The 23,427-nt window shown below is 42.0% G+C and overlaps 1 protein-coding gene and 1 long non-coding RNA gene across 2 annotated transcripts in view; one reads left to right on the top strand and one right to left on the bottom strand.

Annotated features, from left to right (window-relative positions):
* Positions 1–544: 544 nt before the first annotated feature.
* On the bottom strand, positions 545–22,302 carry LOC101130465 (uncharacterized). Its single transcript, XM_063693730.1, has 6 exons — positions 22,118–22,302; positions 19,104–19,186; positions 9,036–9,233; positions 4,403–4,510; positions 1,237–1,512; positions 545–679 (listed from the first exon to the last, which is right to left on the bottom strand). Exons 1-5 carry the CDS (start codon positions 22,212–22,214, stop codon positions 1,474–1,476), a joined length of 525 nt encoding a protein of 174 aa, XP_063549800.1. The 5' UTR covers positions 22,215–22,302; the 3' UTR covers positions 545–679; positions 1,237–1,473.
* The window catches only part of LOC134756531 (uncharacterized), a 54,064-nt gene continuing 48,474 nt past the window's right edge, over positions 17,838–23,427 (top strand). Inside the window, exons 1-2 of the long non-coding RNA XR_010129278.1 lie at positions 17,838–17,945; positions 21,601–21,751. This is a non-coding gene — a long non-coding RNA (uncharacterized lncRNA). The remainder of the gene's footprint in view (positions 17,946–21,600; positions 21,752–23,427) is intronic.

The following is a 23,427-nucleotide window of genomic DNA, read 5'->3' as shown; positions in this document are numbered from 1 at the left end:
ACATTTGCCATGGGAGTTGCTGGTGCAAACAACAGGTGGAAAAGTTCAAGGGCAAAAGGAACACTTGCTAAATATAAGTTTCTCTGCCATCAAAAGCCATCTGTTGGTCAACAACACTGGCAGAGTGGCCATAGTATAGCAGACACTGAAGCAGGCTCTGGGAAGTGCATGACCATTATATAGACAGATGAGACAGATGGCCCCATGGAGATAGAAATCCACAGCAACTCTGAAGCCATGTACAACTCTCAACCTAAGTTCCAAAAAATCTTCCACGGTGTTTCAATTTGCAAAAGAGAAGTATAAGCAGATCCATAGAAATTAAAAACAAATAATTTCCAAATCTCTAAACTTTGTTCAATGATGTAAAAGGATCTCTAAACTTTGTTCAGTGAAATAAAAGTACTTAATCTGCTATAAGGTCTAGGCAAGTCCAGAAAACTTGCCCCTTGGTATGGCAGTGGGACAGCATCAAATCCTCCCAGCTGTTCAGTGCTTACAGTAAGCCTGGTGGCATGTCTCAATCCTTACAAGAGCCAAGAGAGGTGGATGCTGTAGAGATGAGAATGGTGTGGCTCAGCAAGGCTGAGGAGTGGGTGCAGCCTCTGTGGTGTAGACCTCCTTCGACCTTCTTCAGCACCAAGCATAGTGCCTTCAATTATTCAATCCTTAATGTTTTCTAAAAACAAAGATATGCATAAAGACCTATTTTCACAGAGTCAGGAGTCAAGAGAGATAGTCTATTACTTTGGGTGTGTCCATTTTTAGATTACTTCATCTATTGCTTACAAAAAGACCGCTGGATTTCTAACATAAATGTGGTCTAGGCATATGTGTCCCCATTTCCCTGATGGACTTTTCCTAAGCCAATGTACAAGCTCCTCAGACTGAAAGAAATAACAGTTTTGCTGACCCTGTGTTGAGAGTAATTACTCAACATTTGACAAGAAGGCATAATAGGTTGCCCCAATTCAGGTAACAAAAGAGGTCAGGGTATCAGAAGGGGTTCAGAGACCTGTTTGTGGGTGCACAGTTTTCTATCCCTCATATCTCTGTGTAAGAATATCAAAGTGTAAAAATGTGATTCTGTCTTGAACTTCTTCTACTCACATGGGTGAGATGAAATTTTAAATATTAATGGTTAAAGCAGCTGAGAAATGATCAACTAACTATATATAATATAAAAAGACAGTTCACTTGAAATCTGAGAAGAGAATATAAAAATGCAGTACTTACGTTTGAGGTGTTTTTCTTACTTTCAGATTCTAAAGGTTGAGAATGTTGGGTGTGATGTGACAATTCATTTTGCACCAGCCCTGCTGTCAAGGCCTTCACCCAGATGTCTGTGTTGAGGTCCCAGACTTCAGAAAAATGAGAGAACACGTCGACCAGGATGACAGAGAGAAATCCCAAAGCCATATGTGAAAGTTGATTTCTCCACTGGCCAGGCAGCAGGAGTCTGAGAGCCTCGATTTAACAGCTTGAATTTGAATCGAATAAAGCCTCAACCAGCTACAACAAAAAGTGAAAGATTTCTGAAAAGTAACACTGATAATTGCGGATAAATTCATTGTACTAATTAATCTTACTGTAACAGTAAAGTAATTCGATTCAAGTATCTTCCACTGAATAGGCCAACATAATGGACAGTGAAATATACACCTTCCATTGGTAAAGATTATAAATTAAAATTTTGATTTATGTTTCCTTTGCTTTCAACTTTTAGTATAACCCATGGAGATTAAATTGGTCATTAGAAGGCACACTACATACAGTTTGGTACCTGAATACAACGACAAACAGACATACATTATTTTTAAAAATTTTTCAGTATTCCACTGCCTGATTTCTTTTTCTCTGCAAGAAAATTGTAGTTTTCAAAGCATTTGATTTTGCAATGACTTATAACTAAATAATAAGCCAATCTTAGAATGTGTCTTTTAGTGAACGTATGTTCTCATTCATGTTGGCAAATATGTAAGAATGAAATGTTGGTTGTCAGGTATACATATATTCAGCTTTAGTAGGTACTGCCTAATAATTTTCCAAAGTATTTTAACAATGTTAATTAATATCTTATAATGTTAATGTTATAAAGAATGTTTTCTCCTTTTCTGCTGATTATTTGGGCTAACATATTGCCTTCTACGTTATTTTTTCTTGGAAATGTGGCCTCTGTGAAATGAATGTAGATGCTTTTATCCTACTGATCATTGAACTCTGTTCCTAAAGGGAGCTGATACCCTCTGTGGCACTCTCATCTGGCGACAGACATCCTGAGTTTTATCTATTTCCTTCTCTTATGAGTAAGATAGTTAAACTCTTTGTGTTTCAGTTTTGTCACCTGCAAAATTGGGATAATAACAGTTCCGACCTGATGGTGATGTAGTGTGAAATAAATAACATTATATATAAAGTGCTTAGAAAAGTACTAGACACAATGTAAGGGCCTGAATTATGGGTTAACGCAATAATTATAACTGCAATAAACTGATCAGTGGAATACCATTTTATTTGCCATTTTTCTCTTGGCTGTCTTGCCAAAAAGTAATAAAATAAGGTGTGCTAGCTACTTCTGGGAAATAGTTGTCTCTCTTTAAAAAGAGAGAGATGGCTGGTCACGGGGGCTCCGTCTGTAATCTCAGCGCTTCAGGAGGCTGAGCGGAAGGATCGCTTGAGATCAGGAGTTCAATACCATTCTGGGCAACATAGCGAGACCCCTGACTCGACAGAAAAAATACCAAAATAGTTAAGTTGGCATGGTGGTGCATGCCTGTAGTCCCAGCTATTTGGGAAATTAAGGCAGGAAGTCTCCTTGAGCCCTGGAGTTTGTGTAATGATGCAATCATAGCCATGAGCTATGATTGCATCATTACACACTCCATCCTGGGTAGGAGAGCAAGATCCTTTCCAGAAAAAAAAAAAAAAAAATAGAGAGAGAGCGAGAGAGCTGCATAAGGAAAATATTTTTGCTCTGCTCTCACTATAGATTGGAAGTTGTCAGGTGTGGGAATGATATCTGGAATTTCAGCAGCCACGTTTGACCATGAAGAGACAAGAGTGAATAGAAAGCCAGAATCCCAAAATGCCCCGATTGGAAAGGAAAGTCCGGTTTCCTGAAGACACCAGAGATCTGTGGACACAACTTGCATTGACCTGCCTTTGCATTTACTGTTAAGTACCCAGTAACCATAACTATCATTAACCTGTTTGTTAGGTGTGCCATGTCTTGCAGGCAATGTATCCTAAGTGATATAATTCAAAAGCCAGAAGGAGTAAAGACATCCCAAGGTATGTAGGAAAGATTTTTCAGATGTGCCATCACTCCCCCTCCTCACTCCTGAAGAGAGGCCTCAGGAGCAAGCCAATCGTAGCATTCAATACAAATGTACAAGATTGCAATCAACATCTCCTTCATTCTTCCTTCCCTCTTTCTTCCTTTGCTGGCCTCTTTTCTGCTCCTCAAGCACACCAAGCATCCTCCTTCCTTAGGACCTTTTCACTTGCTGTTCGCTCTGCAGAAAGTTATTTTCCCCAGATGACCCACGCCTTTCTCACTCATGTTCTTCAGGTGTTCAAACATCACCTGCGGGACAGGCGCCTTATGTGTGTAAACTAAATCAAGTGCAAGCACTTCCCCTCACTCTCTATTGTCCTTGCCTTGTTTTATATACATCGGCACACTCATCACAACCTGATAATCCATTAATCGTTTATAGCCCCTTCTATCATATTATCAACTCTCAGGAACTTTGTTGTTTATTTTGTGCTGTATCTCCAACATGTATAAGAGTGCCTAGTACATAGAGGGTGAACAAGAAAAATTTGTTGAATAAACTTTTTCAACAGACATGTATTAAACACCTACTAGATACCAGACACATAAAATAATTAATTAGATCTGATGAGCTATCAGTTTGATACAGTTAATTTGAAAAGTAAAGATATCTTAAGGGAAACTTAAAAATCATATTCTAGATATAGAATAAAATGCATTATACAACTTTAAAATGCATTTGCCCTTTGAAATAAAAATATAAATAGCAAAGAATTCGTGTTGATTAATGACAGTTGGTGATTTATAAGAGCTCCCTATTACTGCAAATTCAATGCTTCAACAGCTTCTGAATTCTCAGACAGATATAAATTAATTTCTATTGACAGAAATAGCAAAGTCTTTATTCCTGGGTCTGAAAAAGGAGTTTATTTTAGACTAAGATGTTTCTGCATATGATTCATTTCCTAAAGCCCTGAATATTAAGACATTCTATGGTGTGCTCATAAAAACTCTGCTTTGGAATCTCACTTTGGCATTGCTTGATATCTGTTTTCAGGGCCTGTACCTTTCTGGGCTTTTGACCCCAAAACCTGACTATAAGATGCTGAAGAGCTGGCACTATACCTTTGCATTTCTTGCAGGCCCACAATGCAGCCTCAAAGTGAACACGTGCAGAAAGTCGGCACCAGGGACATGCTGAATCGGGAGGAGGCACTGCTCAGCGGATGAGACCTAGGCATGGAAATCAAACAACTCAAGGCGAGATTTCTTATCTGCCTCTTACTATCTGTGTGACTTTAAGCAAGCCTTGTCTCTTGAAGCCTCAAGGTCTAAATGGACAGAATGCATGTAAAAAAATCAATATTGTTCTCCTTAATTCAATCAAATTAATAGAAAAAATAAATAGATAAATATTGTCTAAAACAAATAATACCAGTCTCTAATTCCGATTTTCTCCAAATGACTATTTCATCTTCAGTTACACCCTCTGACTTCCAGAGCATGGATTTTTGTTCCAGAAAAATTTCCCTTTAAAGCCTGCCTCATATCACTTCTAATAGTGCTTTCTTCTGTTTTGCGTTTTCTGAGTATTCTCTTAATCTAAGGTTCTCTATCAAGTTTTGTCTTCTAATTTCTACTCTTTAGAACATTCTGCACTCATCCAGTGGACATCCCTATAAGGACAATTTAGAGAACTGGCTATCCATGAATTTTTTTTTCCAGCAAGCCACAGATCTATACTGAGGAAGTATGATAGTGCCTCAAAAATACACAATTCTGTACACATTCACATCAAGCCTTGACATTTGGGTATCTGTTAGAAATACATATGTTTTCTACTAATACTTTTTAAACTATCCAAGTAGATAACAACACACCCAGAACACATACAGCAAAATGTTTGCAAGAGAATTCATGTGAAATGCCAGGAACACTTATGCATATCTTTTTTGGTTTGCAGGCTTCTCTCTGAAAAAGAGTCTAAATGGCTCACGTGCCAAGGAGAAGAAATCTCTACAAGTTGCAGCATGAATTAATGTGACATGGACCTTCCTATAGAGAAGTCAATTCTTAAAATTAGAATCAGTTTCTGACCCACGAAAATGAGTTGGAACCAGGTAGTAACCAAATATCTCTATGGAATATTCTTTCTAAGACAGGTGGGTGAGGTTTGTAAATCTTGCAGGCTAATTTAACCAGCTAATTTAATGCAAAACACAGCTTTTTGTTTTAAGATTTGTTTTTCCATTGAGAATCTTTTAGCAGTTGGTGATTGTCTCTGAGATTTTAACATCTCTCTACTTTTATCTGCTTTATTTACAATATTTATATACTCCCTAATATTGCTCTTTTGGGGGCAGATAAAGGGGCAGGTGAATGGCGGGGCTCATAAGCACAAAAATGACATCCATTCTATATCTACATTTATGTCTCTTCTATACATTCACATCTCTATATCTATTTATCTATCTATCTATCTATCTATCTATCTATCTATCTATCTATCTATCTACCTATCATCTATCATCTATCAATTTACCTGCCTATCTATCCTGTGTCTGTCTTCTACATCTACATTCACACCTTTTCTGTATTTATACCTTCATTCATATTTGTGTTTGTGTATTCTACAGCTATATCTACTTTATATATTCTACATCTGCGTCTAAATCTATATTTCTCCATCTATGTAAGTTTTGTGGTTCTCCACTTCATAAATCCTGTTACGGCCCCAGTGGTGGACAGAGCCAAAAAAGGATTTTGGAGCCAAAAACACATCCTTTCAAATGTGGTTTGGTTGTAAATATAGAAATAGTGCAGTTTCACCACTTCAAAAACTACCTGCTGGCCATTTTTTTCACCTCTGAGGATGGAGTTTAACTGGCAGTGAAATTGACGGCTAAAGAATTTAAAATGTTTCTCATAATTCTTCTTGAGTAGAGATCTCACCTTAAATCCTGCTGAGCTGATCAGTGCATTTACGTCATCGAGATATTAGAGTTGAAAGTCACATCGATTGCAGCAGCTCCCTGTCATGAACTTCCTCAGAAGGGAAGTAGAAGCTGAGCTTAAAAAGAAATTCCATCACCTTGAAGTAAGGCCACATTCGAGGTGTCTTTCAATGCTACTGATGCATCAAGCCACTTGTCTATTTTATCTCTAGCTAGAGAGAGACAGATAGGTATCTATATTCACAAATCTATCTATATCTATCCCTCCATCCCTCCATCCATCTGTCCATCCATCTGTGCATCCATCTACCTAACTGCCTACCTATAGACATCTATCTATCTATCTATCTATCTATCATCTATACATCTATCTATCTACTTACCTACCTATACATCTCTCTCTCTATCTACCTGCCTACCTATACCTATACACCTCTCTATGTATCTATGTATCTATCTATCTACCTTCCTACCTATTCATCTCTCTGTCTATCTACCTATCTACCTACATATACATCTATCTGTCTGCCTGTCTTTCTGTCTGTTTGTCTGTCTGTCTACCTACCAACCTACCTATCTATACAACTATGTATCTATCGACTATGTAGTTGAGAAACTGGGCAGGCAAAGTGGCTCATTTAAAGCATAAATTCAATCATGTTGTTCTTGTGCTTAGAAGCAAAATGACTTCCCATTTTGCTTAGAATGAAATCCAAACTCTCCACCACGATGGGCCAGGCCTGTGTGACAGCTCCTGCTTCTGCTGTCCACTTTGTGCCCTTCTCCTTCACCCATCCTTACAGCCACAATAGGCTTCTCTCTGCACACCCAGTAACAGAGAAATTTTAGTTGGCATCAGACCTCTTTGACAAGGTGACAGTTTAGTCAAAGGAATCCTGCAAGAAGAGAATCTGGCCCTGCAGCAACAGGGCAAAGGTTATTCAGCCTTCGAGAGCAGCCAGTGGCAAGGTCCTGAGGGGTAAGGATCCCAGCAGGCATTGCAATGCCCGTTGCAAACTCAGATCATTCTGCTTAGTGCTCTCCAAACACTCATAGCTATCTGAAATCGTCTGGATCATTTGTTTGTTGTCCGTCCCACTCATGTAAGTTCCATGAAGGAGGAGACTCTGTTTGTCTTGTCTGTATCATTGCCCAGGACCCTAAACCTAAAAGCCTGCATATGACACACTAAGTGCTCAGTGAATGTCTGGGGAATAAGGGAGCTGCATGATTCTTTCTTTCTCTTTCTTTCTTTCTTTTTCTTTCTTTCTTTCTTTCTTTCTTTCTTTCTTTCTTTCTTTCTTTCTTTCTTTCTTTCTCTTTCTTTCTTTCTTTCTTTCTCTTTCTTTCTTCCTTCCTTCCTTCCTTCTTTCCTTCCCTACCCCCCTCCCTCTCTCCCTTCTTTCTTTCCCTCTTTCTCCCGAGACTGGGTCTCACTCTGCTGCTCAGGCTAGAGTACAGTGGCATAATCATGGCTCACTGCAACCTCCATCTCCTGGGCTCAAGCAATTCTTCCACCTCACCCTCCCAAGTAGCTGGGACCACAGGTGCATGCCACCTTGCCCAGCTAATTTTTGTAGTTTTTGTAGATATGGGGTCTCACCATGTTGCCCAGGCTGGTATCAATCTCCTGGGCTCAAGTGATCTGCCTGCCTCGGCCTCCCAAAGTGCTGGAATTACAGGTGTGAGCCACCATGCCCAGTGGGATCTGCATCTTTCTATGCACAGACTTTCCAAATTCAACCTAGGTAAACTCGTGGCTGCTCTCCATCCCTGTGTTCCCAACCTATTGCTGGTTTCTTTGCAGAGTCCCTTCTCTTGTTGCCTCTTGTCTCTACCCTGGAGAACCAGATTCACGTCTTAGCTATTACACAGCCTCACCTCACTTCCAGAAGTAACTATAACCCTTTGAACACCTGGTTGGCATCTCTGTTAGCCGCATTAGCTTATACAACTTACTTGTCTGGGTTAGAATTCTTGTTTTTTCACTTTCTGCATAACTTTGGGCAAGGTGCTCACCTTTCTGTAGTACAGTTTTCTCACCTGTACAAATAGAGAGCATAATAGTACTTACCCCATAATGTTCTTAGGAGGATTACATGAGCTAATACATAGTCTAACCACAGAACTGAAGGCGGATGTCATGGTGGCCCACGAGCAGGTCCAAAAAGGACCCCTGAAGCTTAAAAGCATTGCAGAGCTCAGCATAACCAAGCAGAATAAGAAAAAGAAAGACCAAGACAAGGTGAAACTCAAGGAAGTGATGGAATGAGCAAAAAGATTAAGGAGCAGAAGCAGTGTGGCCAGGACAAGTGGACCCCAGCCCAGGTGGCCTTCAAGAATCTCCAGGAGAACAAACAGAGAGGATCCTGAAGAAAGCATCCAAAACCTACAGGCAGAGTGTGGAGGACTTCAGCAGACACCTGCTGCACACACTCAAGGAGCGTGATGAGGTTCCCACAGCCAGCTGGACGATGTGGCCTCCGCCCTGAGGATGGAGCAGCAGTGCGGGGAAGCGGGAGTCCACACTGGAGTTGTGTCTGTTTCCTTTGGTATTTTCTAGAAACATTGCTTTGCATGCACCCTCGAATCTCCTGTTGCGACAGTGCTTTTCAGAGCTGTGCCCCCTCATTCTGGAACTTGATTAAAGTGAAACACCTTTTACTCAGTTTAGGTTTCTTGGTGGCACATAGAAAGTACACCTTTACGTGTAAATGGGAAGTTTTAAAAGCTTATCCAGAGGTAAAGGCCACTTTTGTCTCCATGCCCTGTAAAAATGTTTTTACCCTCGAGTTGCGTCTCACCCTCTGAGGCCAGCCAGCTGTCTTCGCCTGGATGAGATGAACTCCAGAGGATGAGGGGCTAATGCCAGCGTGACCTGCAGGTGCAGACTCCTGTGAGACCCGGGGTGGGTGCCCTTCCAAGTGTCCTCCACCTGTTCCCTGCAGGCCGCAGGAAAGCCACTTGCAGCTTTGTGGTCCTCCGACGGCCTCCTCGGCCACCTGGCGGGTGAGACAGTGCAGCCCGATAGCAAAGCAGCCATCTAAGGCAGCGATGGACTATTTGCCTCATCCCTTTCTGGGTTTGTTGTCCCAGATCCCCTTTCCAAAAACTCCTAATGGACATTGCCCATTGATTGCCACTTTTCTTTGTAATGAAGCCCTGACATGGGCTGCCTTGGCCCTCAGCTCAGAAACCCAAGGAGCCTCTTGAGTCAACCCAGAGTTGACAAGATCACATGGGGCTCTTTGGCATCCCTGTGCTCTAAGGACACCTCAGGGGTGACAGGACCAGGACAGAGCCCTAGCACAGACAGACACGGGTGCAATCAAATGGTAGAGCCCAGGTACCAGTGCTGGAGGGCCAAGAGGGCCTGTGTGTGCCAGGTTAGGGTCCACCTGCATGTGCTATTGGGAAACATCATCTCTTTGGGGAGAAATGGTCTCTGTTAATGTAGATATTTAAAGAATAACAAAGGCAGAAGAGAAAACCCAAGTGTGGAGTTTGGAGTTGTCTGCAAACTGTAGAATAAAGCAAAAATGAGTTATTAAAAAGTGAGCTCATATAGACAAATAGGTTAGAAAATTGATGTATTATCATAGCTTGATAGATATTTGCTTTTAAAATTATAATTGTAATAATCATAGTGCTTTGAATCATCAGTCCTTCGTATAATCTTCACTCTCCTCAGACTAAAATACATTTTAGTACAAATGAAGGGATGGCATTTCATTTGTTTTAGAATATTTTCACAGATTTCATACATCTGGCAAAATGTAATTATATGTTAAATACATATCTCATTTCCACATTTAGCGTATAAGAGGAAAATTATTTGAGGTCAAAATTCCTCTTGAAATTCCTTTAAATCAACTGTAAATTACAGCGTATGCATGTATTTGTGTACATAATCCTTTTAAGTAATAACTATGCCTCTCAAAGTGTTGAAAGTCACTGAGTTAGACCAAAAATTGAATGAAAGAGAAAACAACACACAGATAGGTAAGAAGCTGTCCAGTCCTCATCATGAATCGGGCATATTGGAGAAGCCACAAGTGTCCCTTCTTGCCTGCAGGGTTGACTCCATTAGGTTCCACTGCTAACCTCGGCAGACAATCCTAGATTATCTTCCTGTGAAGATTAAGGAGATCGTAGACAACATCTTGCTGAAGATTGAGTTTTAATGCTGGTGCTTTAATTATCCTTTCGTGCTACAAAACCATGTGAGGCAAGGTATTAACATTTAAGTTTTTTTTAAAAGCATCAAGAATTCCAAAATCAGGTACAAAATCAAAAGGCAGATTTTCAAACAGAAACTTTGAAAAGTGGTTCTTTAATGCTTAAAGGATCTCACCCTTTTCCACAACAGAGAAGTGTCAAGAGAAGTGAGCAAGAAAAAATTTCTTTGGACAGAGCTTGGTGAAGAGACATCTTTGTGTTTAAAGGCAATCTTGAAACTCATGGGCACTGTGGTCTGGGATCTGAGTCCTGCTTAGGATGTGTGAGGCTCAGAAAGGCCTGGTTTCCTGTAGGACATCAGAGCTGGGAAGTGCTTCTAATCCTAGAAGGGACCTGGGCTCTCAGAAGGTACTGGAGGAAGGAGGCTTCATGTCCTGTGCACCAGAAATGAGTAAGTCCTGGGCTGACTGTGACATTTGGCATTTATTGTCCAAAGGGAGATGTGTTTGAATATGAGCATGTTTGCTATTGATAATTATGCATAAAAAATAGACAAGGCTGGGAGATAAGCCAGGCAATCAGAGCCCTGTGGTCACTCTAGCCATGCAGAGAACCAGCCTGGCAATGGGGCCTGGGCAGAGTCTGAGTGGGGTGGATGAACAAATAAAAGCAGTTGTGAAGGTTCAGGAGGGGTCAGCAGAAGCACACTATGCATTGCTCAGGGGGATCGCCGTCTGTGTGCCCAACAGGGTACCTCCCAGGAGCCCATGAAGGTCTACAGAGAATGAATCAGACTGAAACTTCCACCAGACCAGAGACCTCAAGCCAGCTGAAGACAGTATGTTACAGTCTCTCCTGTCTCTTTTGTGTCCTTTCTTCCCTTTCCCCTCCCTTCCCCTCACCAACCCTGGAAAGATTAGAAACCCTGGAAAGAAGAGAGGGGAGAGAGAAGAGAAAATTTTCCCATCGTTTCCCATCAAAGTCTTCCAGCCTGAGCTGGGAAAGGAAATAATTTAATGTAGAATTGTATTTGAAACTTTCTGTAACATTTTGAATTGATTATTCTAATTTAGACTGTTCGCAACTTTTAGGGGAACACAGGATTATTATTGACCCTAAGAGAGGTGGTGGAAAGTCCTGGGCTAGCTGAAATTTTCATCCATTTACAGGAAGGATTAACTTATTGGAGAAAATTTAAGGGCTCAGGGAGACTGAATAATTGCATTTTAATATTATCCCATAAATTGTATATTCAGTGTACCTATTACTAGTGATTTTCTTGTGTTTCCATTCCTCCTATTAACAAATACTTACAAAATATTGTGTGAATCACTTTAAGAAATATAATTATGATATGACTTCAGCTTACTTAACACATGTTGTTTAAAGTTCAAAGCATTTGTATAAATGCTTTCATTAATCTAATTCTTCTTTACAATAAAAACATAATCCTCTGGCTTAATACAAAGAAAATTCCCCTTAAAACATTTTGAAGATATGAAGAAGTCTGGTATATATTAATGTCTCCCTCAGCTTCCTGCAAGTCAGTTTCGAATACTTTTTACATTTTACTTCCAGGCTTCAGACTGTGAAAAGGGGCTCAACTTGGTGAATAGAAAACTACCCTGCATTGAAAAGAACGCTGCTGGATCCACATCCTAGGTTCAGCTTTTATGAGCAGTGGGGCTCAGGGGAAGGGAGATTTACTAAATACATGATCAGGAGGAAGTATAAAAAGAATAGTAATAAAGAACAATGCCCTGAAGATTGTAAACACTGAAAGTTGTTGGCTGAGTTTTATCCTATCATTTAGGATTTTTTTCGTCTTAAGTGACAGAATTGCGGCAGGAACCAGCTCAGAGCAGAAGTTGTCTGGGGCTGTTTCTGGGAGTCTGGGTGTTGGGGGTGGAGGTGGGGAAGGCAGGGACCTGAGTCCCAAGGACTGGAACGAAGCCAGTGCCTTTCTCTCCCTTCCTGGTGATCTCAGCTTGTCTGGTGTTGGTTTGGACTCCTTTGTTCCCACAGCAAAGTCTTCTCCACAAGGTTAAACAGCACCCGTCTCTCTCTCCACAAGGTTAAACAGCACCCGTCTCTCTCTCCAGCCTTTGTCTCTGGTGGCAAGGCTGATTTTACTCCAGTTTCAAACTTTAAAAATCTAGAGAGAGTCTCAGAAAGGCCTGGCCTGGTTTCCATGCCTATCCCGAATCTATCCTGGGGGAACAGACAGCTAAGATTGTCCAGGTTGGGCCACCTTCCTCCATGGAGTCAGAGGAAGGATGGGGTGCACGCTGCTGTAAAAACTAAAGTAGAGGTTCCTCTTCAAAGAGACTTTCCTCCCCATCTAACTAGGAATAAATAGTAGCTTCTCTTAGAAGCAAAATTTATTCAAAGACCTGTGCTAACATTCTTAAATATCTGCTAGCTGTAATAAAGAAATCAATGTACTTTATGTTCTTAACTCCCACCATTTAGCCTAAATATTTCCCCTGGCATGATTACAGTGGACCAAGCAAGCATTAGGTCATAGCCTGTTCCTCTTCCTTATTTGGAGGTGTTTTTTTACCTTTCTCAGCATTCCACAAGTTACTTCCGCCTTCCTTTGTTCTCCTCTGCCTTTGCCTCTTTTAAAAAGTTCTAAGTTGTTAGCCAATCAGGACAAATACAGAATCGGAGGTCCTATTGCAGCCAATAGAAAACGGACATAGCAGTAGGGTGGACGCGTCAGGTTATAAATGACCCTGTCTCCTTTGTTCAGTGTACTCTTACGGCAAAATTGCTGGCGAGTGTACTCTTTCTGCAAAAAGTGAAAAAATGGCCTTGCTAAGTAAATTTATGTTCAAGTGCTATTTCTTTGCAACATCAGGGAACAAGCATTTTTAACACTGCTAAGAAAAAGGAGAAAAAAGCCTTGGAGTAGGATCAAACAGAAAGTTGGAGACTACTAAATTTCAATGTAAGTCCACTCAATAAGCCTCTGAGTGTCTACCTGAGGCAGGCAGATGCTGCTGCTTGCTAAGGATCCAAAGATAAGAAAGGCATGTGCATACCCCTTGCAGATGGCATGCATTCACTATGAGAAACAGAGCTTTCACCCAACAATCACCACACACTGTGAGGAGCTAGTGTAGACATGTTAGAAAGCAGCACTGTGGCAGCTCTCAGAAGGGGTTGGTGGTCTCTGCCATGGGCAGGTAGGCACCAATGACCTCCTAAGATTCTTGATCGAGGCCTTGTAGGATGAGTAACAGTGTTTCAAAGACAACAGTAGGAGTGGCTTCCAGACAAGGCATGGAATAGCATGGCCTCAGGCAGAACCTGAATTGTCCCAAATTTTGGGATTAAAAGGAGTAAGTAGGAAAATAGAAGAGTCACACCTACTCATGGATAAATGGGCAGGTGTTAGCATGGAGAGTATTGCCGCCATGCTAAAGAGCTGGCAACTTGTTTCTGAGCATGGTTAAAAAATAAGCTGGTGATAGGACTATCGTGAAGAATAATAACAGATCCTCATAACTGTGGACTCTGGATAGGCATCGTGCTTTGTGTGTTTCACCTCTTGAACAGGTGCTGTTCCAGTTCTTTATTTATTTATTTTTGAAACAGAGTCTCACTCTGTCACCCAGGCTGGAGTGCAATGGCGCAATCTCAGCTCACTGCACCTCCGCCTCCCCAGTTCAAGCGATTCTCCTGCCTCAGCCTCCCGAGTAGCTGGGACTACAAGCATGAGCCACTACGCCCAGGTAATTTTTGTATTTTTAGTAGAGATGGGGTTTCACCATGTTAGCCAGGATGGTCTCAATCTTTTGACCTTGTGATCCTCCCATCTCGGCCTCTCAAAGTGCTGGGATGACAGGCGTGAGCCACCGCTTCCGGCCGTTGCTGCTCTAGTTCTTACAGTGCAGGTGAGAAAACCAGGCTTAGAAGATCTGTATGCTTGATCCAGGATCCCTCAGACAGTAAATGGCAGATCTGGAAAGTCACTTCACTACACTACACAGCCTCTTGAAAAAGGCGATGCATGTGGCAAACACAGAATATAGAGAAATACCGAAAATGAGGCGTTATTACTTTCAAGCCAATGTCAGAAACAAATAGTTAATACACTGGACCTTTTAGAATATGTGAGCTCCCAATTTGCCCCGTGAAACTCATCAGCATTATTCTAAACTCCTCAAACGTCCATTTGAGTGGGATGAGTCACAGTTTGTATTTGTTTTACTATGATTTCTGTGAACCATGTTTTGAATTTTAACATTTCTTCATCAGAGAATAACCAACAATGATTGCAGGGAAAGAACAAGTTCTGCTTTCTTACTAAAACTGGCTATTTCTTTTTTATTTATTCATTTATTTTTTTAAGATGGAGTCTCACTCTGTTACCCAGTCTTGAGCACAGTGGTGTGATCTCAGCTCACTGCAACCTCCACCTCTAGGGTTCAAGCGATTCTCCTACCCTAGCCTCCTGAGTAGCTGGGACTACAGGCTTGCGCCACCACACCCGGCTATTTTTTTTTTATTTTTTATTTTTTTGTATCTTTAGTGGAGACTGGATTTCACCATATTGGCCAGGCTGGTCTCAAACTCCCGACCTCAGGCAATCCACCCACCTCGGCCTCCCAAAGTGCCGGGATTACAGGTGTGAGCCACCGTGCTGATCAAGAACTGGCTATTTCTTAAATCATGCATGTGTATGTAATAACAATTCATATTCATGGAGCACCTATTCCGTGCTGAGCTCTTTATGGGTGGTCTGCATCTGAATTGCTAATTAATTGCCAAAGACTTCAGTGTGGTTGCACAGAAAAGGATTAAAGTACTCACACACAGAAAAACAGTTACTGATTATGACAGAGCTTTGTGTCAGGCCTTGAAGAGAGCAGGAAAAGAAAAAAGAAGAAAAACAAATGGGAGAAAGAGTACACCAGGATGAAATAAGCCACCTTAATAATCAGAAGTTGACTTCCAGAATCCATTTTTAATGTGAATTATTGATATTTTGAGCAGGTCCAATTTGGTAGCTATTTTGAGATTTTTATTTTTTTTTTTCATTTCCATGATGGTAACCAAAGAAAGAAAATGTCTAAGTGCTGGCTTGACAGCATGGAGATTTTTTAAGGGTCCTCTTTGGTTTCTGACTTCTGAATTTTAAGTATCTATGGGAGCATTAATAATGAATCCATCTTTGCTGCTGACATTAATGGCAATGCCTGATCCTAAGGCACAGAATTCACCTTGGCCTTAGAACCCCAAAGAAAAATTCCATTTGTCTCTGGAATAAGAGGCAGAATTACAGGGAGGAAAAAAAAAGAAAAAAAATGCCTGCCTGACTCCAGAAATTCTCTCCATGGAGAACTTTCGTGATTAAGTTTCTAAACAAGCTTCACTGCAGATGTTCTGGGTATCTCTGGATTCATTTCTTCCACGTGTTTTCTGGGATGTGCTAATTTGTGAGAAAACACTCTCCTCCCTACCTTCTCTTAGCTACATGGTGTATATAACCCATGCCTTTGGAAGAATCAATTTTATACTTTGTGAAGGCTTCAAGACAGGATATTGGTGAAAAATGAGACAGCAGAGGGGGTGGAGGGGATGTATTAGTCTCTTCTCATGCTGCTAATAAAGACATACTCAAGACTGGGTAATTTATAAAGAAAAAGAGGATAGTGGACTCACAGTTCCACATGGCTGGAAAGGCCTCAGAATCATGGCAGAAGGTGAAAGGCATGTCTTACATGGCAGCAAGCAGGAGAAAGCATGTGCAGGGGAACTCCTCTTTATAAAACTATATAGATCTCATGAGACTTATTCACTATCACAAAAAAAAGGGGAGTTTCTGGGCCAGAGTAAACACTTTTATCTACCTCAACCTTTTACTTTAATAATACACACAGGAGATGGGAGAAATTGAGTACTGTCACTCAACTTAACTGTTTTCAGCTTCTTAAATTTTTGCCCAGGTTTCTCTCCTTAATTCCTTCAGTTCCAAAATAGATGAGGACCAAAGACAATATTTACAGCTAAGCTGCTCAGGTGCCTCAGTGAAAAGAAAGAAAACTCTCTTACCTCTGCCCACAGGGGCAGCCTATTTGTGGGTATAAAGTCTGGGCTGTCTAAGAAATGTGAAAGGAAAATATCCTGGGCCCTTTCAAGCTGGGAACTGCTTAAGGCAAACCTGCCTCCCATTCTATTCAAAGTCACCCCTCTGCTCACAGAGATAGATGCATATCTGATTGCCTCCTTTGGAAAAACTTATCAGAAACCCAAAATAATGCAACCATTTGTCTCTCACCTACCTGTGACCTGAAAGCTCTCAGTGTGGGAGGGGGAAGCTTGCTTTGAGTTGTCTCTGTCTTTCTGGATGGATCTAATGTACTTCTTACATATATTGATTGACATCTCATGTCTCCCTAAAATGTGTAAAGCCAAGCTGTACCCCGACCACCTTGGGCACATGTCATCAGGACTTCCTGAGGCTATCACCAGCGTGTCTTCAACCTTGGCAAAATAAACTTTGTAAATTAACTGAGACCTGTCTCCGATTTTCTGGGTTCACAGAAATTTTATACAAAAGGAAAAAAGAAGTTTCCTTTAGTAAAAATCCTTGTTAAAACATCTCCCATTGCATCTTAAGACTGTATATTTTCCTTCCTATTATGTTGGTGAAACTTCTTGATGGCCCACATCCAATTGAGAGACAGGACTAGCTGGATTTCCTAGGCCGACTAAGAATCCCTAAGCCTAGCTGGGAAGGTGACCACTTCCACCTTTAAACATGGGGCTTGCAACTTAGCTCACACCTGACCAATCAGAGAGTAAAGAGAGTTCACTAAAATGCTAATTAGGCAAAAACAGGAGGTAGAGAAATAGCCAATCATCTATTGCGTGGGAGCACAGCGGGAGGGACAATGATCGGGATATAAACCAGGCATTCGAGCTGGCAATGGCAACCCCATTTGGGTTCCCTCCCTTTGTATGGGAGCTCTGTTTTCACTCTATTAAATCTTGGAACTGCACTCTTCTGGTCTGTGTTTGTTATGGCTGGAGCTGGGCTTTTGCTCGCCGTCCACCACTGCTGCTGGCCGCTGTTGCAGACCCGCCGCTGACTTCCATCCCTCCAGATCCAGCAGGGTGTCTGCTGTACTCCTGATCAAGTGAGGCACCCATTGCCCCTCTCCATCGGGCTAAAGGCTTGCCATTGCTCCTGCACGGTTAAGTGCCTGGGTTCGTCCTAATTGAGCTAAACACTAATTACTGGGTTCCATGGTTCTCTTCCATGACCCACTGCTTCTAATAGAGCTATAACACTCACCACATGGCCCAAGATTCCATTCCTTGGAATCTGTGAGGCCAAGAACCCCAGGTCAGAGAACACGAGGCTTGCCATCATCTTGGAAGCCGCCCCATCTTGGAAGCCACCCACCATCTTGGAAGCAGCCACCACCATCTTGGGAGCTCTGGGAGCAAGGACCCCTGTAACACATTCATCCTTGAATGACAAAATGTCTGGTCCGGCATGGTATTATAACATAAACATGGTGGGTGCATTTTCTTTTCCTTGAATTCCTTCACCATTTACCCACATTTTCATTCTAGCATTCTCGAATGGAGCATAATCAAAGTGAATGTCCGCATGTCCAGTAACCAGGCAACCTGAGGGATGGAGAAGGATTGGGACTGCCAGTGGTCTGGGTAAGGAAGTTGCTCTGCTGCTTTGTCTTGTCTGTGTTTGGGGTTTCCCCTGCTATAGGGAGCAGCTGTCTGAATCTGGATTTTGGTCTGGTCTGGCGTCCATGCTGGACAGCTCACATGGCCAAGTTCAGCCCCTTTCATTATTTCTTTCTGACCCAGTAGAGAGACGGCTGACCATTCTTTGCTGGCCCCTGCTGTAGGTCCTGGGGGCCCTACCTGGGACTTCCCATCACTGGTCTTTTATAAGCTGGTCATCTTTGAATGAAAAGGGCTCCCCAGTGATGTGAGACACACCTGCCTGGTGGGCTGCCCTCTCCGTGTGCCCACTCTCATTCCTAGTCAAACACAGCAGTGGGTTCAGCCAAGATCTCTGTGCCAGCTGATGCTCTTCAAGTGCAGGTTTCTGGAAACCCTTCTCCAACTGGTTTCAACAAAACAGAAGAGTTCACTGATGAACAGAACTACAAAGCCCAAGAGTAGAACTGACTGACTAGACTCAGGGGCCGGAATAACGAATCCAGTCTCTTCCTCCTTCTCTGTGTCTTTGGTAAATGTTAGATTTCATTTTCAGATTCCACTCACCATCTCAGGCTTCTATAATCTATATGCTTAGTGATACCTGAGGAAAAATTGTAGTATCTTTATCTGGTAATTTCTTAGGAGTCCCAGAACTCACACTAATAATCAGCTCCACCTTATTGAAAATTCATAATAATCAGCTCAACCTATTCAAAATCCTAACACTTAACTGTGGCCACCATGGTCAGAGGGATGGAGTGAAGAGGCTTGGAGAAGCCCCACTCATGTGCCTCCTGGTTCCTAATGACAGCAGCAGGGAAGAGGGTGGGTTTCTGATGCTCTAACTGGCCAGAAGGAAAGCCTCATTAAAATCCCCAGGTTATAAAAATAACTAAATCAAAATAAAATTTGTTACTGTGAGCCCAACAAATGAGTTGGGACATGAACAACATCAACAATTGTCTGCCCCGATAGCCACTAATTACCTTTGGGTGAGGCAGCACCATTTTGCTGGAAGAGGTTCTGCCTCTTGTGGATATGGATGGTTCTCTATTATTGTTACCAGCACCTGAAGGTGATATGGCTCTGATTAGTGGAGGAACACCAGATTCTTCTTCTCAAGTCAAATTAGAAAAAAACTACAGGGACACACGTGGAGTAGTTTTAAGGAGCGGAGAGTTTAATAGGCAAGAAGGAAGGGAGAAGACAAAAGGAAGAAGCTCCCTGGTACAGAGACAGAGAGGAGGAGTCTCCAAACCCAAAAGAGGAAACCCCAAGTTGGGTGGATACCCGCCAGGTATATGTAGAGGCTGGAGGAGGTGGTGTCTGATTTGCATAGGGCTTAGGGGATAGGTTTGACCAGGCATGTCATTTACGTAGCCCTGGAAAAAACTGACCCTCCCACCCTAGCCTTTTAATATGCAAATACAGGCCGCCATGATGTTCTACACACGTGGGGATATGTGGGGGTGGCCATGTTGCCAGGAACATGTGGGGCAAGGGCAAGAAGGCAGCCGGAATCCCCATGTGTGGGTGGACCTAGTTTCTAATGGCTCTCGTTTGCTTATCAAAGGCTGCCCACCTGGCTCTAACAGCTGGGGCTTTCCAGCTAGACAGGAAATGTCTTTAAAAATGAAAATTTCCCAAGTACCCCTTTTTATCTCTATCCACCTAAAATAATTTCTTAATAACTCTTACCACACAAGCATCCTCCTTCTTTAAATATTTCCTTGTTTATTTTACTAGGGAAAAAGAGCTGGTGTTGTCACCGTTGTTCAATTTAAAGACCTAATTGGAATTACTCAATTTTACACAATTTCTCAGAATGGGTATCAAATTCCCTGGGTCCATAATCCACATAAAAAAAGAGATTAGGGTGTTCGGCACCTTTCTTAATATGCAAAACTAAAATTCTGGATGCTATTAATAAGATAGTCCTTTCTTTTTCAGACTGTCGGAAACATTATAGCCAAACAAAGATTCTGGTTTATTTTTCTCAAGGAAAGTGGAACTGATGTTGGAATTGTGAGGAGATTTAGGCATCATCAGAAATGATTCATGTCATGATGTTGGAAGTCTCCTTTCTTCTTTAGTTCTGACAATGCGATGTAAAAGAGTATATATTTTATTTAAATTTCTATCTTTATCCAGATACAATTGATAAATAAAATTGTAGACATTTAAGGTGTACAACATGATGTTTGGAAATACATATGCATTGTGGAATAATTACCACAATCGAGCTATTTAACATATCTCATCTCACATAATTACCATTGTGTGTGTGTGTGTGTGTGTGTGTGTGTGTGTGTGTTTAGTGAGAGCATTTAATATTTCAATCCTTAGCAAATTTCTAGTATATAATACAGGATTATTACCTATAGTCACAATGCAGTACATAGATCTCCACAACTTATTTATCCTGCATAAGTGAGATTTTGTACCCTTTGACCAATATCTCCCTATTTTCCTTTCCCTGCGGGCCCTGGCAACCATCCTTATACTCTCTGCTTCTATGAAGGTAATTAGTTTTAATTCACCTCCTGGGGTAGCAGTTTCAGTAATCAAACACTCACATTCCTGCATTGATTAGCAAATGCCTAATTAGAAAATCCACAGTCCAGAAGTTCTCACTAAAGCCTGTCAGCTGCCGTTTTCTATGTCTGCTCAACACTGGAGGTCTCACTAGCTAGTGTAATTCATCTAGAAATGCTTTTTCCTTGGAAAGTGTAGTGGTGTGTTCTCTAGCAACGTGGATGTAGAAAATGGGCTTTCATTGACGAGAAAAGGCAGATGGAATAAACTGAATCAGTCACTCCTCACACCTGCAAAACAAGGTCTCACCATCTCATAAGCCCCATACTCTATACTTGTAGGGAGAGCACATGAAGTCAAACCCCTAAACCACCCTCCATCCAGTCACTGAGATGGCAAATTCTGGTTGCCAGATGCCAACTGTGATGGATTTCTTCTTTTAGAACATTGTCATAACTGTCCCATGGGGATCTTTTATGGCATGTGTTATGTGTTGAAGGACTCATGTGTTGAAGTCTTTGTTTTCTTTTTGTTGTTGTTTGAGATGGAGTTTTGCTCTGTTCCCCAGGCTGGAGTGCAGTGAGGTGGTCTCTGCTCACTGCAACCTCTACCTCCCAGATTCAAGCAAGTATCCGGCCTTAGCCTCCCAAGTAGCTGGGATTGCAGGCATGTGTCACCACACCTAAGTAATTTTTGTATTCTTAGTAGAAACAGGGTTTCACCATGCTGGCCAGGCTGGTCTCGAACTCCTGACCTCAGGTGATCCACCCACCTTGGCCTCCCAAAATGCTGGGATTAGAGGCATGAGCCACCACACCAGGCCTCATGTGTTGAAGTCTGAACCTCCAATGTGACTGTACTTGGATATAGGGCCTTTAAAGAACTAATGAAGATTAACTGAGGTCCTAACAATGGAGCCTAATCCAGTTTGATTTGTGGTCCTAGGAGAAGAGGAAGAGACATGAGAGATGTGCACAATGAAGAGACCAAGCGGGGACACAGTACGAAGGTGGCATCTGCACGCCAAGCAGACGGACCTCAGAAGAAACTGAGCCAGCCAGCACCCCACCTTCGTCTTTGACCTCCAGCCTCCAGAACTGTGAGAAATACCTTTCTGTTGTTTAATCCATCCAGGCTGTGTCATTTTGTTATTGCAGCCTGAGAGACCATTACAGAATGTGTGGTCGGATCACTTACAAGGATAGAGGATCTGGGTATCGTACAGTTTACAGAATGTATGGACCGCTGTGTTCCTATTGATAATATGTATTGATTATCAAATACTCATGTGTATGGCAGAATTTGTCCTGAGGCTTTGTTTCCCCTTAATCTGATTGTGAAGTTGGAGAAAAGGCTAATCCCTTGCCCAGCTCAAACTCTGACAACTATGTAATATTATTTCAAAAATGGTTGCCCATGACCCAAAGGGCTGAGGCTACTTCATGGCATTTGCTCTTTGACTCACCTGGACAATCTCTAGAAATGCACCTGAACTCGCCTGATGAAGTGCCCAATATTTCCCATTGTTCTGGGGAGCTGGGTTTTTTTTTTTTTTTTAGCATGGAAATGAGATGATGATGAAGCCTGAGATCTTCTTGAAGTCATTTGGTTGGCTATCTTGGCTCTAATCAGTTTCAGCTGGTCTGGTTAAAAAGGGACCTTTTTATTGCAGGCATCCTTAAAGAGTAGCAGAGTTAGGATAGGGTAGAAATTCAGCTATGTCACATAGGCATTATACTAGGTAACACTAACACCAGGGAAGAAATAGTACCCTTCTCACGAGCGGGGCACTGTCACCAAGGAGATGGTGGGGTAGAGCTCTGCCTACCAACCAAACCCTACATCAAGATTTTATTCTCTTCTTATGCTCTAGAATTTCACAGTAGTATTGGAGATAGGACATTTCCTTAAAGAAAGATGGAAAGCTAAAACAGGTTGCTATTGATCCACTGGATACAAACAGCTTGCATGTCTGCAAATTATTCTGGTTGACTTGTGCCCAGTCCTGTTCATACAAGGACTTCAAAGACTCACCGGTTCATTCTGGAAACACAGACATTTAAAAACCTCCCATGTTAGCCAGGCACAGCGGCTCTGTAATCCCAGCACTTTCGGAGGCCAAGGCAGGTGGATCACTTGAGGTCAGGGGTTTGAGACCAGCCTAGCCAACATGGTGAAACCCCATTTTTATATAAAATAAAAATTAACCAGGCGTGATGGTGGGTGCCTGTAATCTCAGCTACTCGGGAGCCTGAGGCATGAGAATCGCTGAAACCTAGGAGGTAGAGGTTGCAGTGAGCCCAGATCATGCCATTGCACTCCAGCCTGGGTGACAGAGCGAGACTCTGTCTCAAAACAGAAACAAAAACCACAACGAAAAAACCTCCCATGTTCTTAGGCTCTGGCTCTGTCTGGGACATCTGCTGTCCATAGAGTAACCGAGGGCTATTTCCCAGCCACTAATTCCAGAGGTTTCCAGAGGGTTTTGTTGCCTCCTTCTTTGAACACTGCAGTCCATCAGGGTTTCAAGTAGTCCTGGTTTCCCAAAGTCTTGGTTGAAACCTGAAACACAGGACATTTGACCAAAAAAACAAAACAAAAAGGAAAAAAGCCCCTACCCTGATGCCACAGAGACCCCAAAACAATTCACCAAGTGCATCAGGACTCAGAGAATCAAATCAACTCTTTCAGCCTCTGCCAATGGCCATTCTCTCCATAAGTCTTGGGCAAAATTCCTGGTAGGAGGCAAATGAAGCCGTGTCTACACATCTGCTA

This window comes from Gorilla gorilla, chromosome 10 (genome assembly GCF_029281585.2).
Source record: "Gorilla gorilla gorilla isolate KB3781 chromosome 10, NHGRI_mGorGor1-v2.1_pri, whole genome shotgun sequence".
Taxonomy (NCBI): Eukaryota; Metazoa; Chordata; class Mammalia; order Primates; family Hominidae; genus Gorilla; species Gorilla gorilla.
The sequence above is the reverse complement of the archived record's forward strand: the minus strand, read 5'-3'. Positions and strand labels throughout refer to the sequence as shown.

Excerpts from the sequence above, each read along its gene's own strand:
- LOC101130465 (XM_063693730.1), bottom strand. The coding sequence starts at position 22,214 with ATGCTAAAAAAAAAAAAAAAACCCAGCTCCCCAGAACAATGGGAAATA. Across the intron at positions 9,234-19,103 it reads TGGTGCTGCCTCACCCAAAG|GTGGCCGAGGAGGCCGTCGG; the intron begins GTAATTAGTGGC and ends CTCACCCGCCAG. Across the intron at positions 1,513-4,402 it reads GGCCTGCAAGAAATGCAAAG|CTGGTTGAGGCTTTATTCGA; the intron begins GTATAGTGCCAG and ends TTTTTGTTGTAG.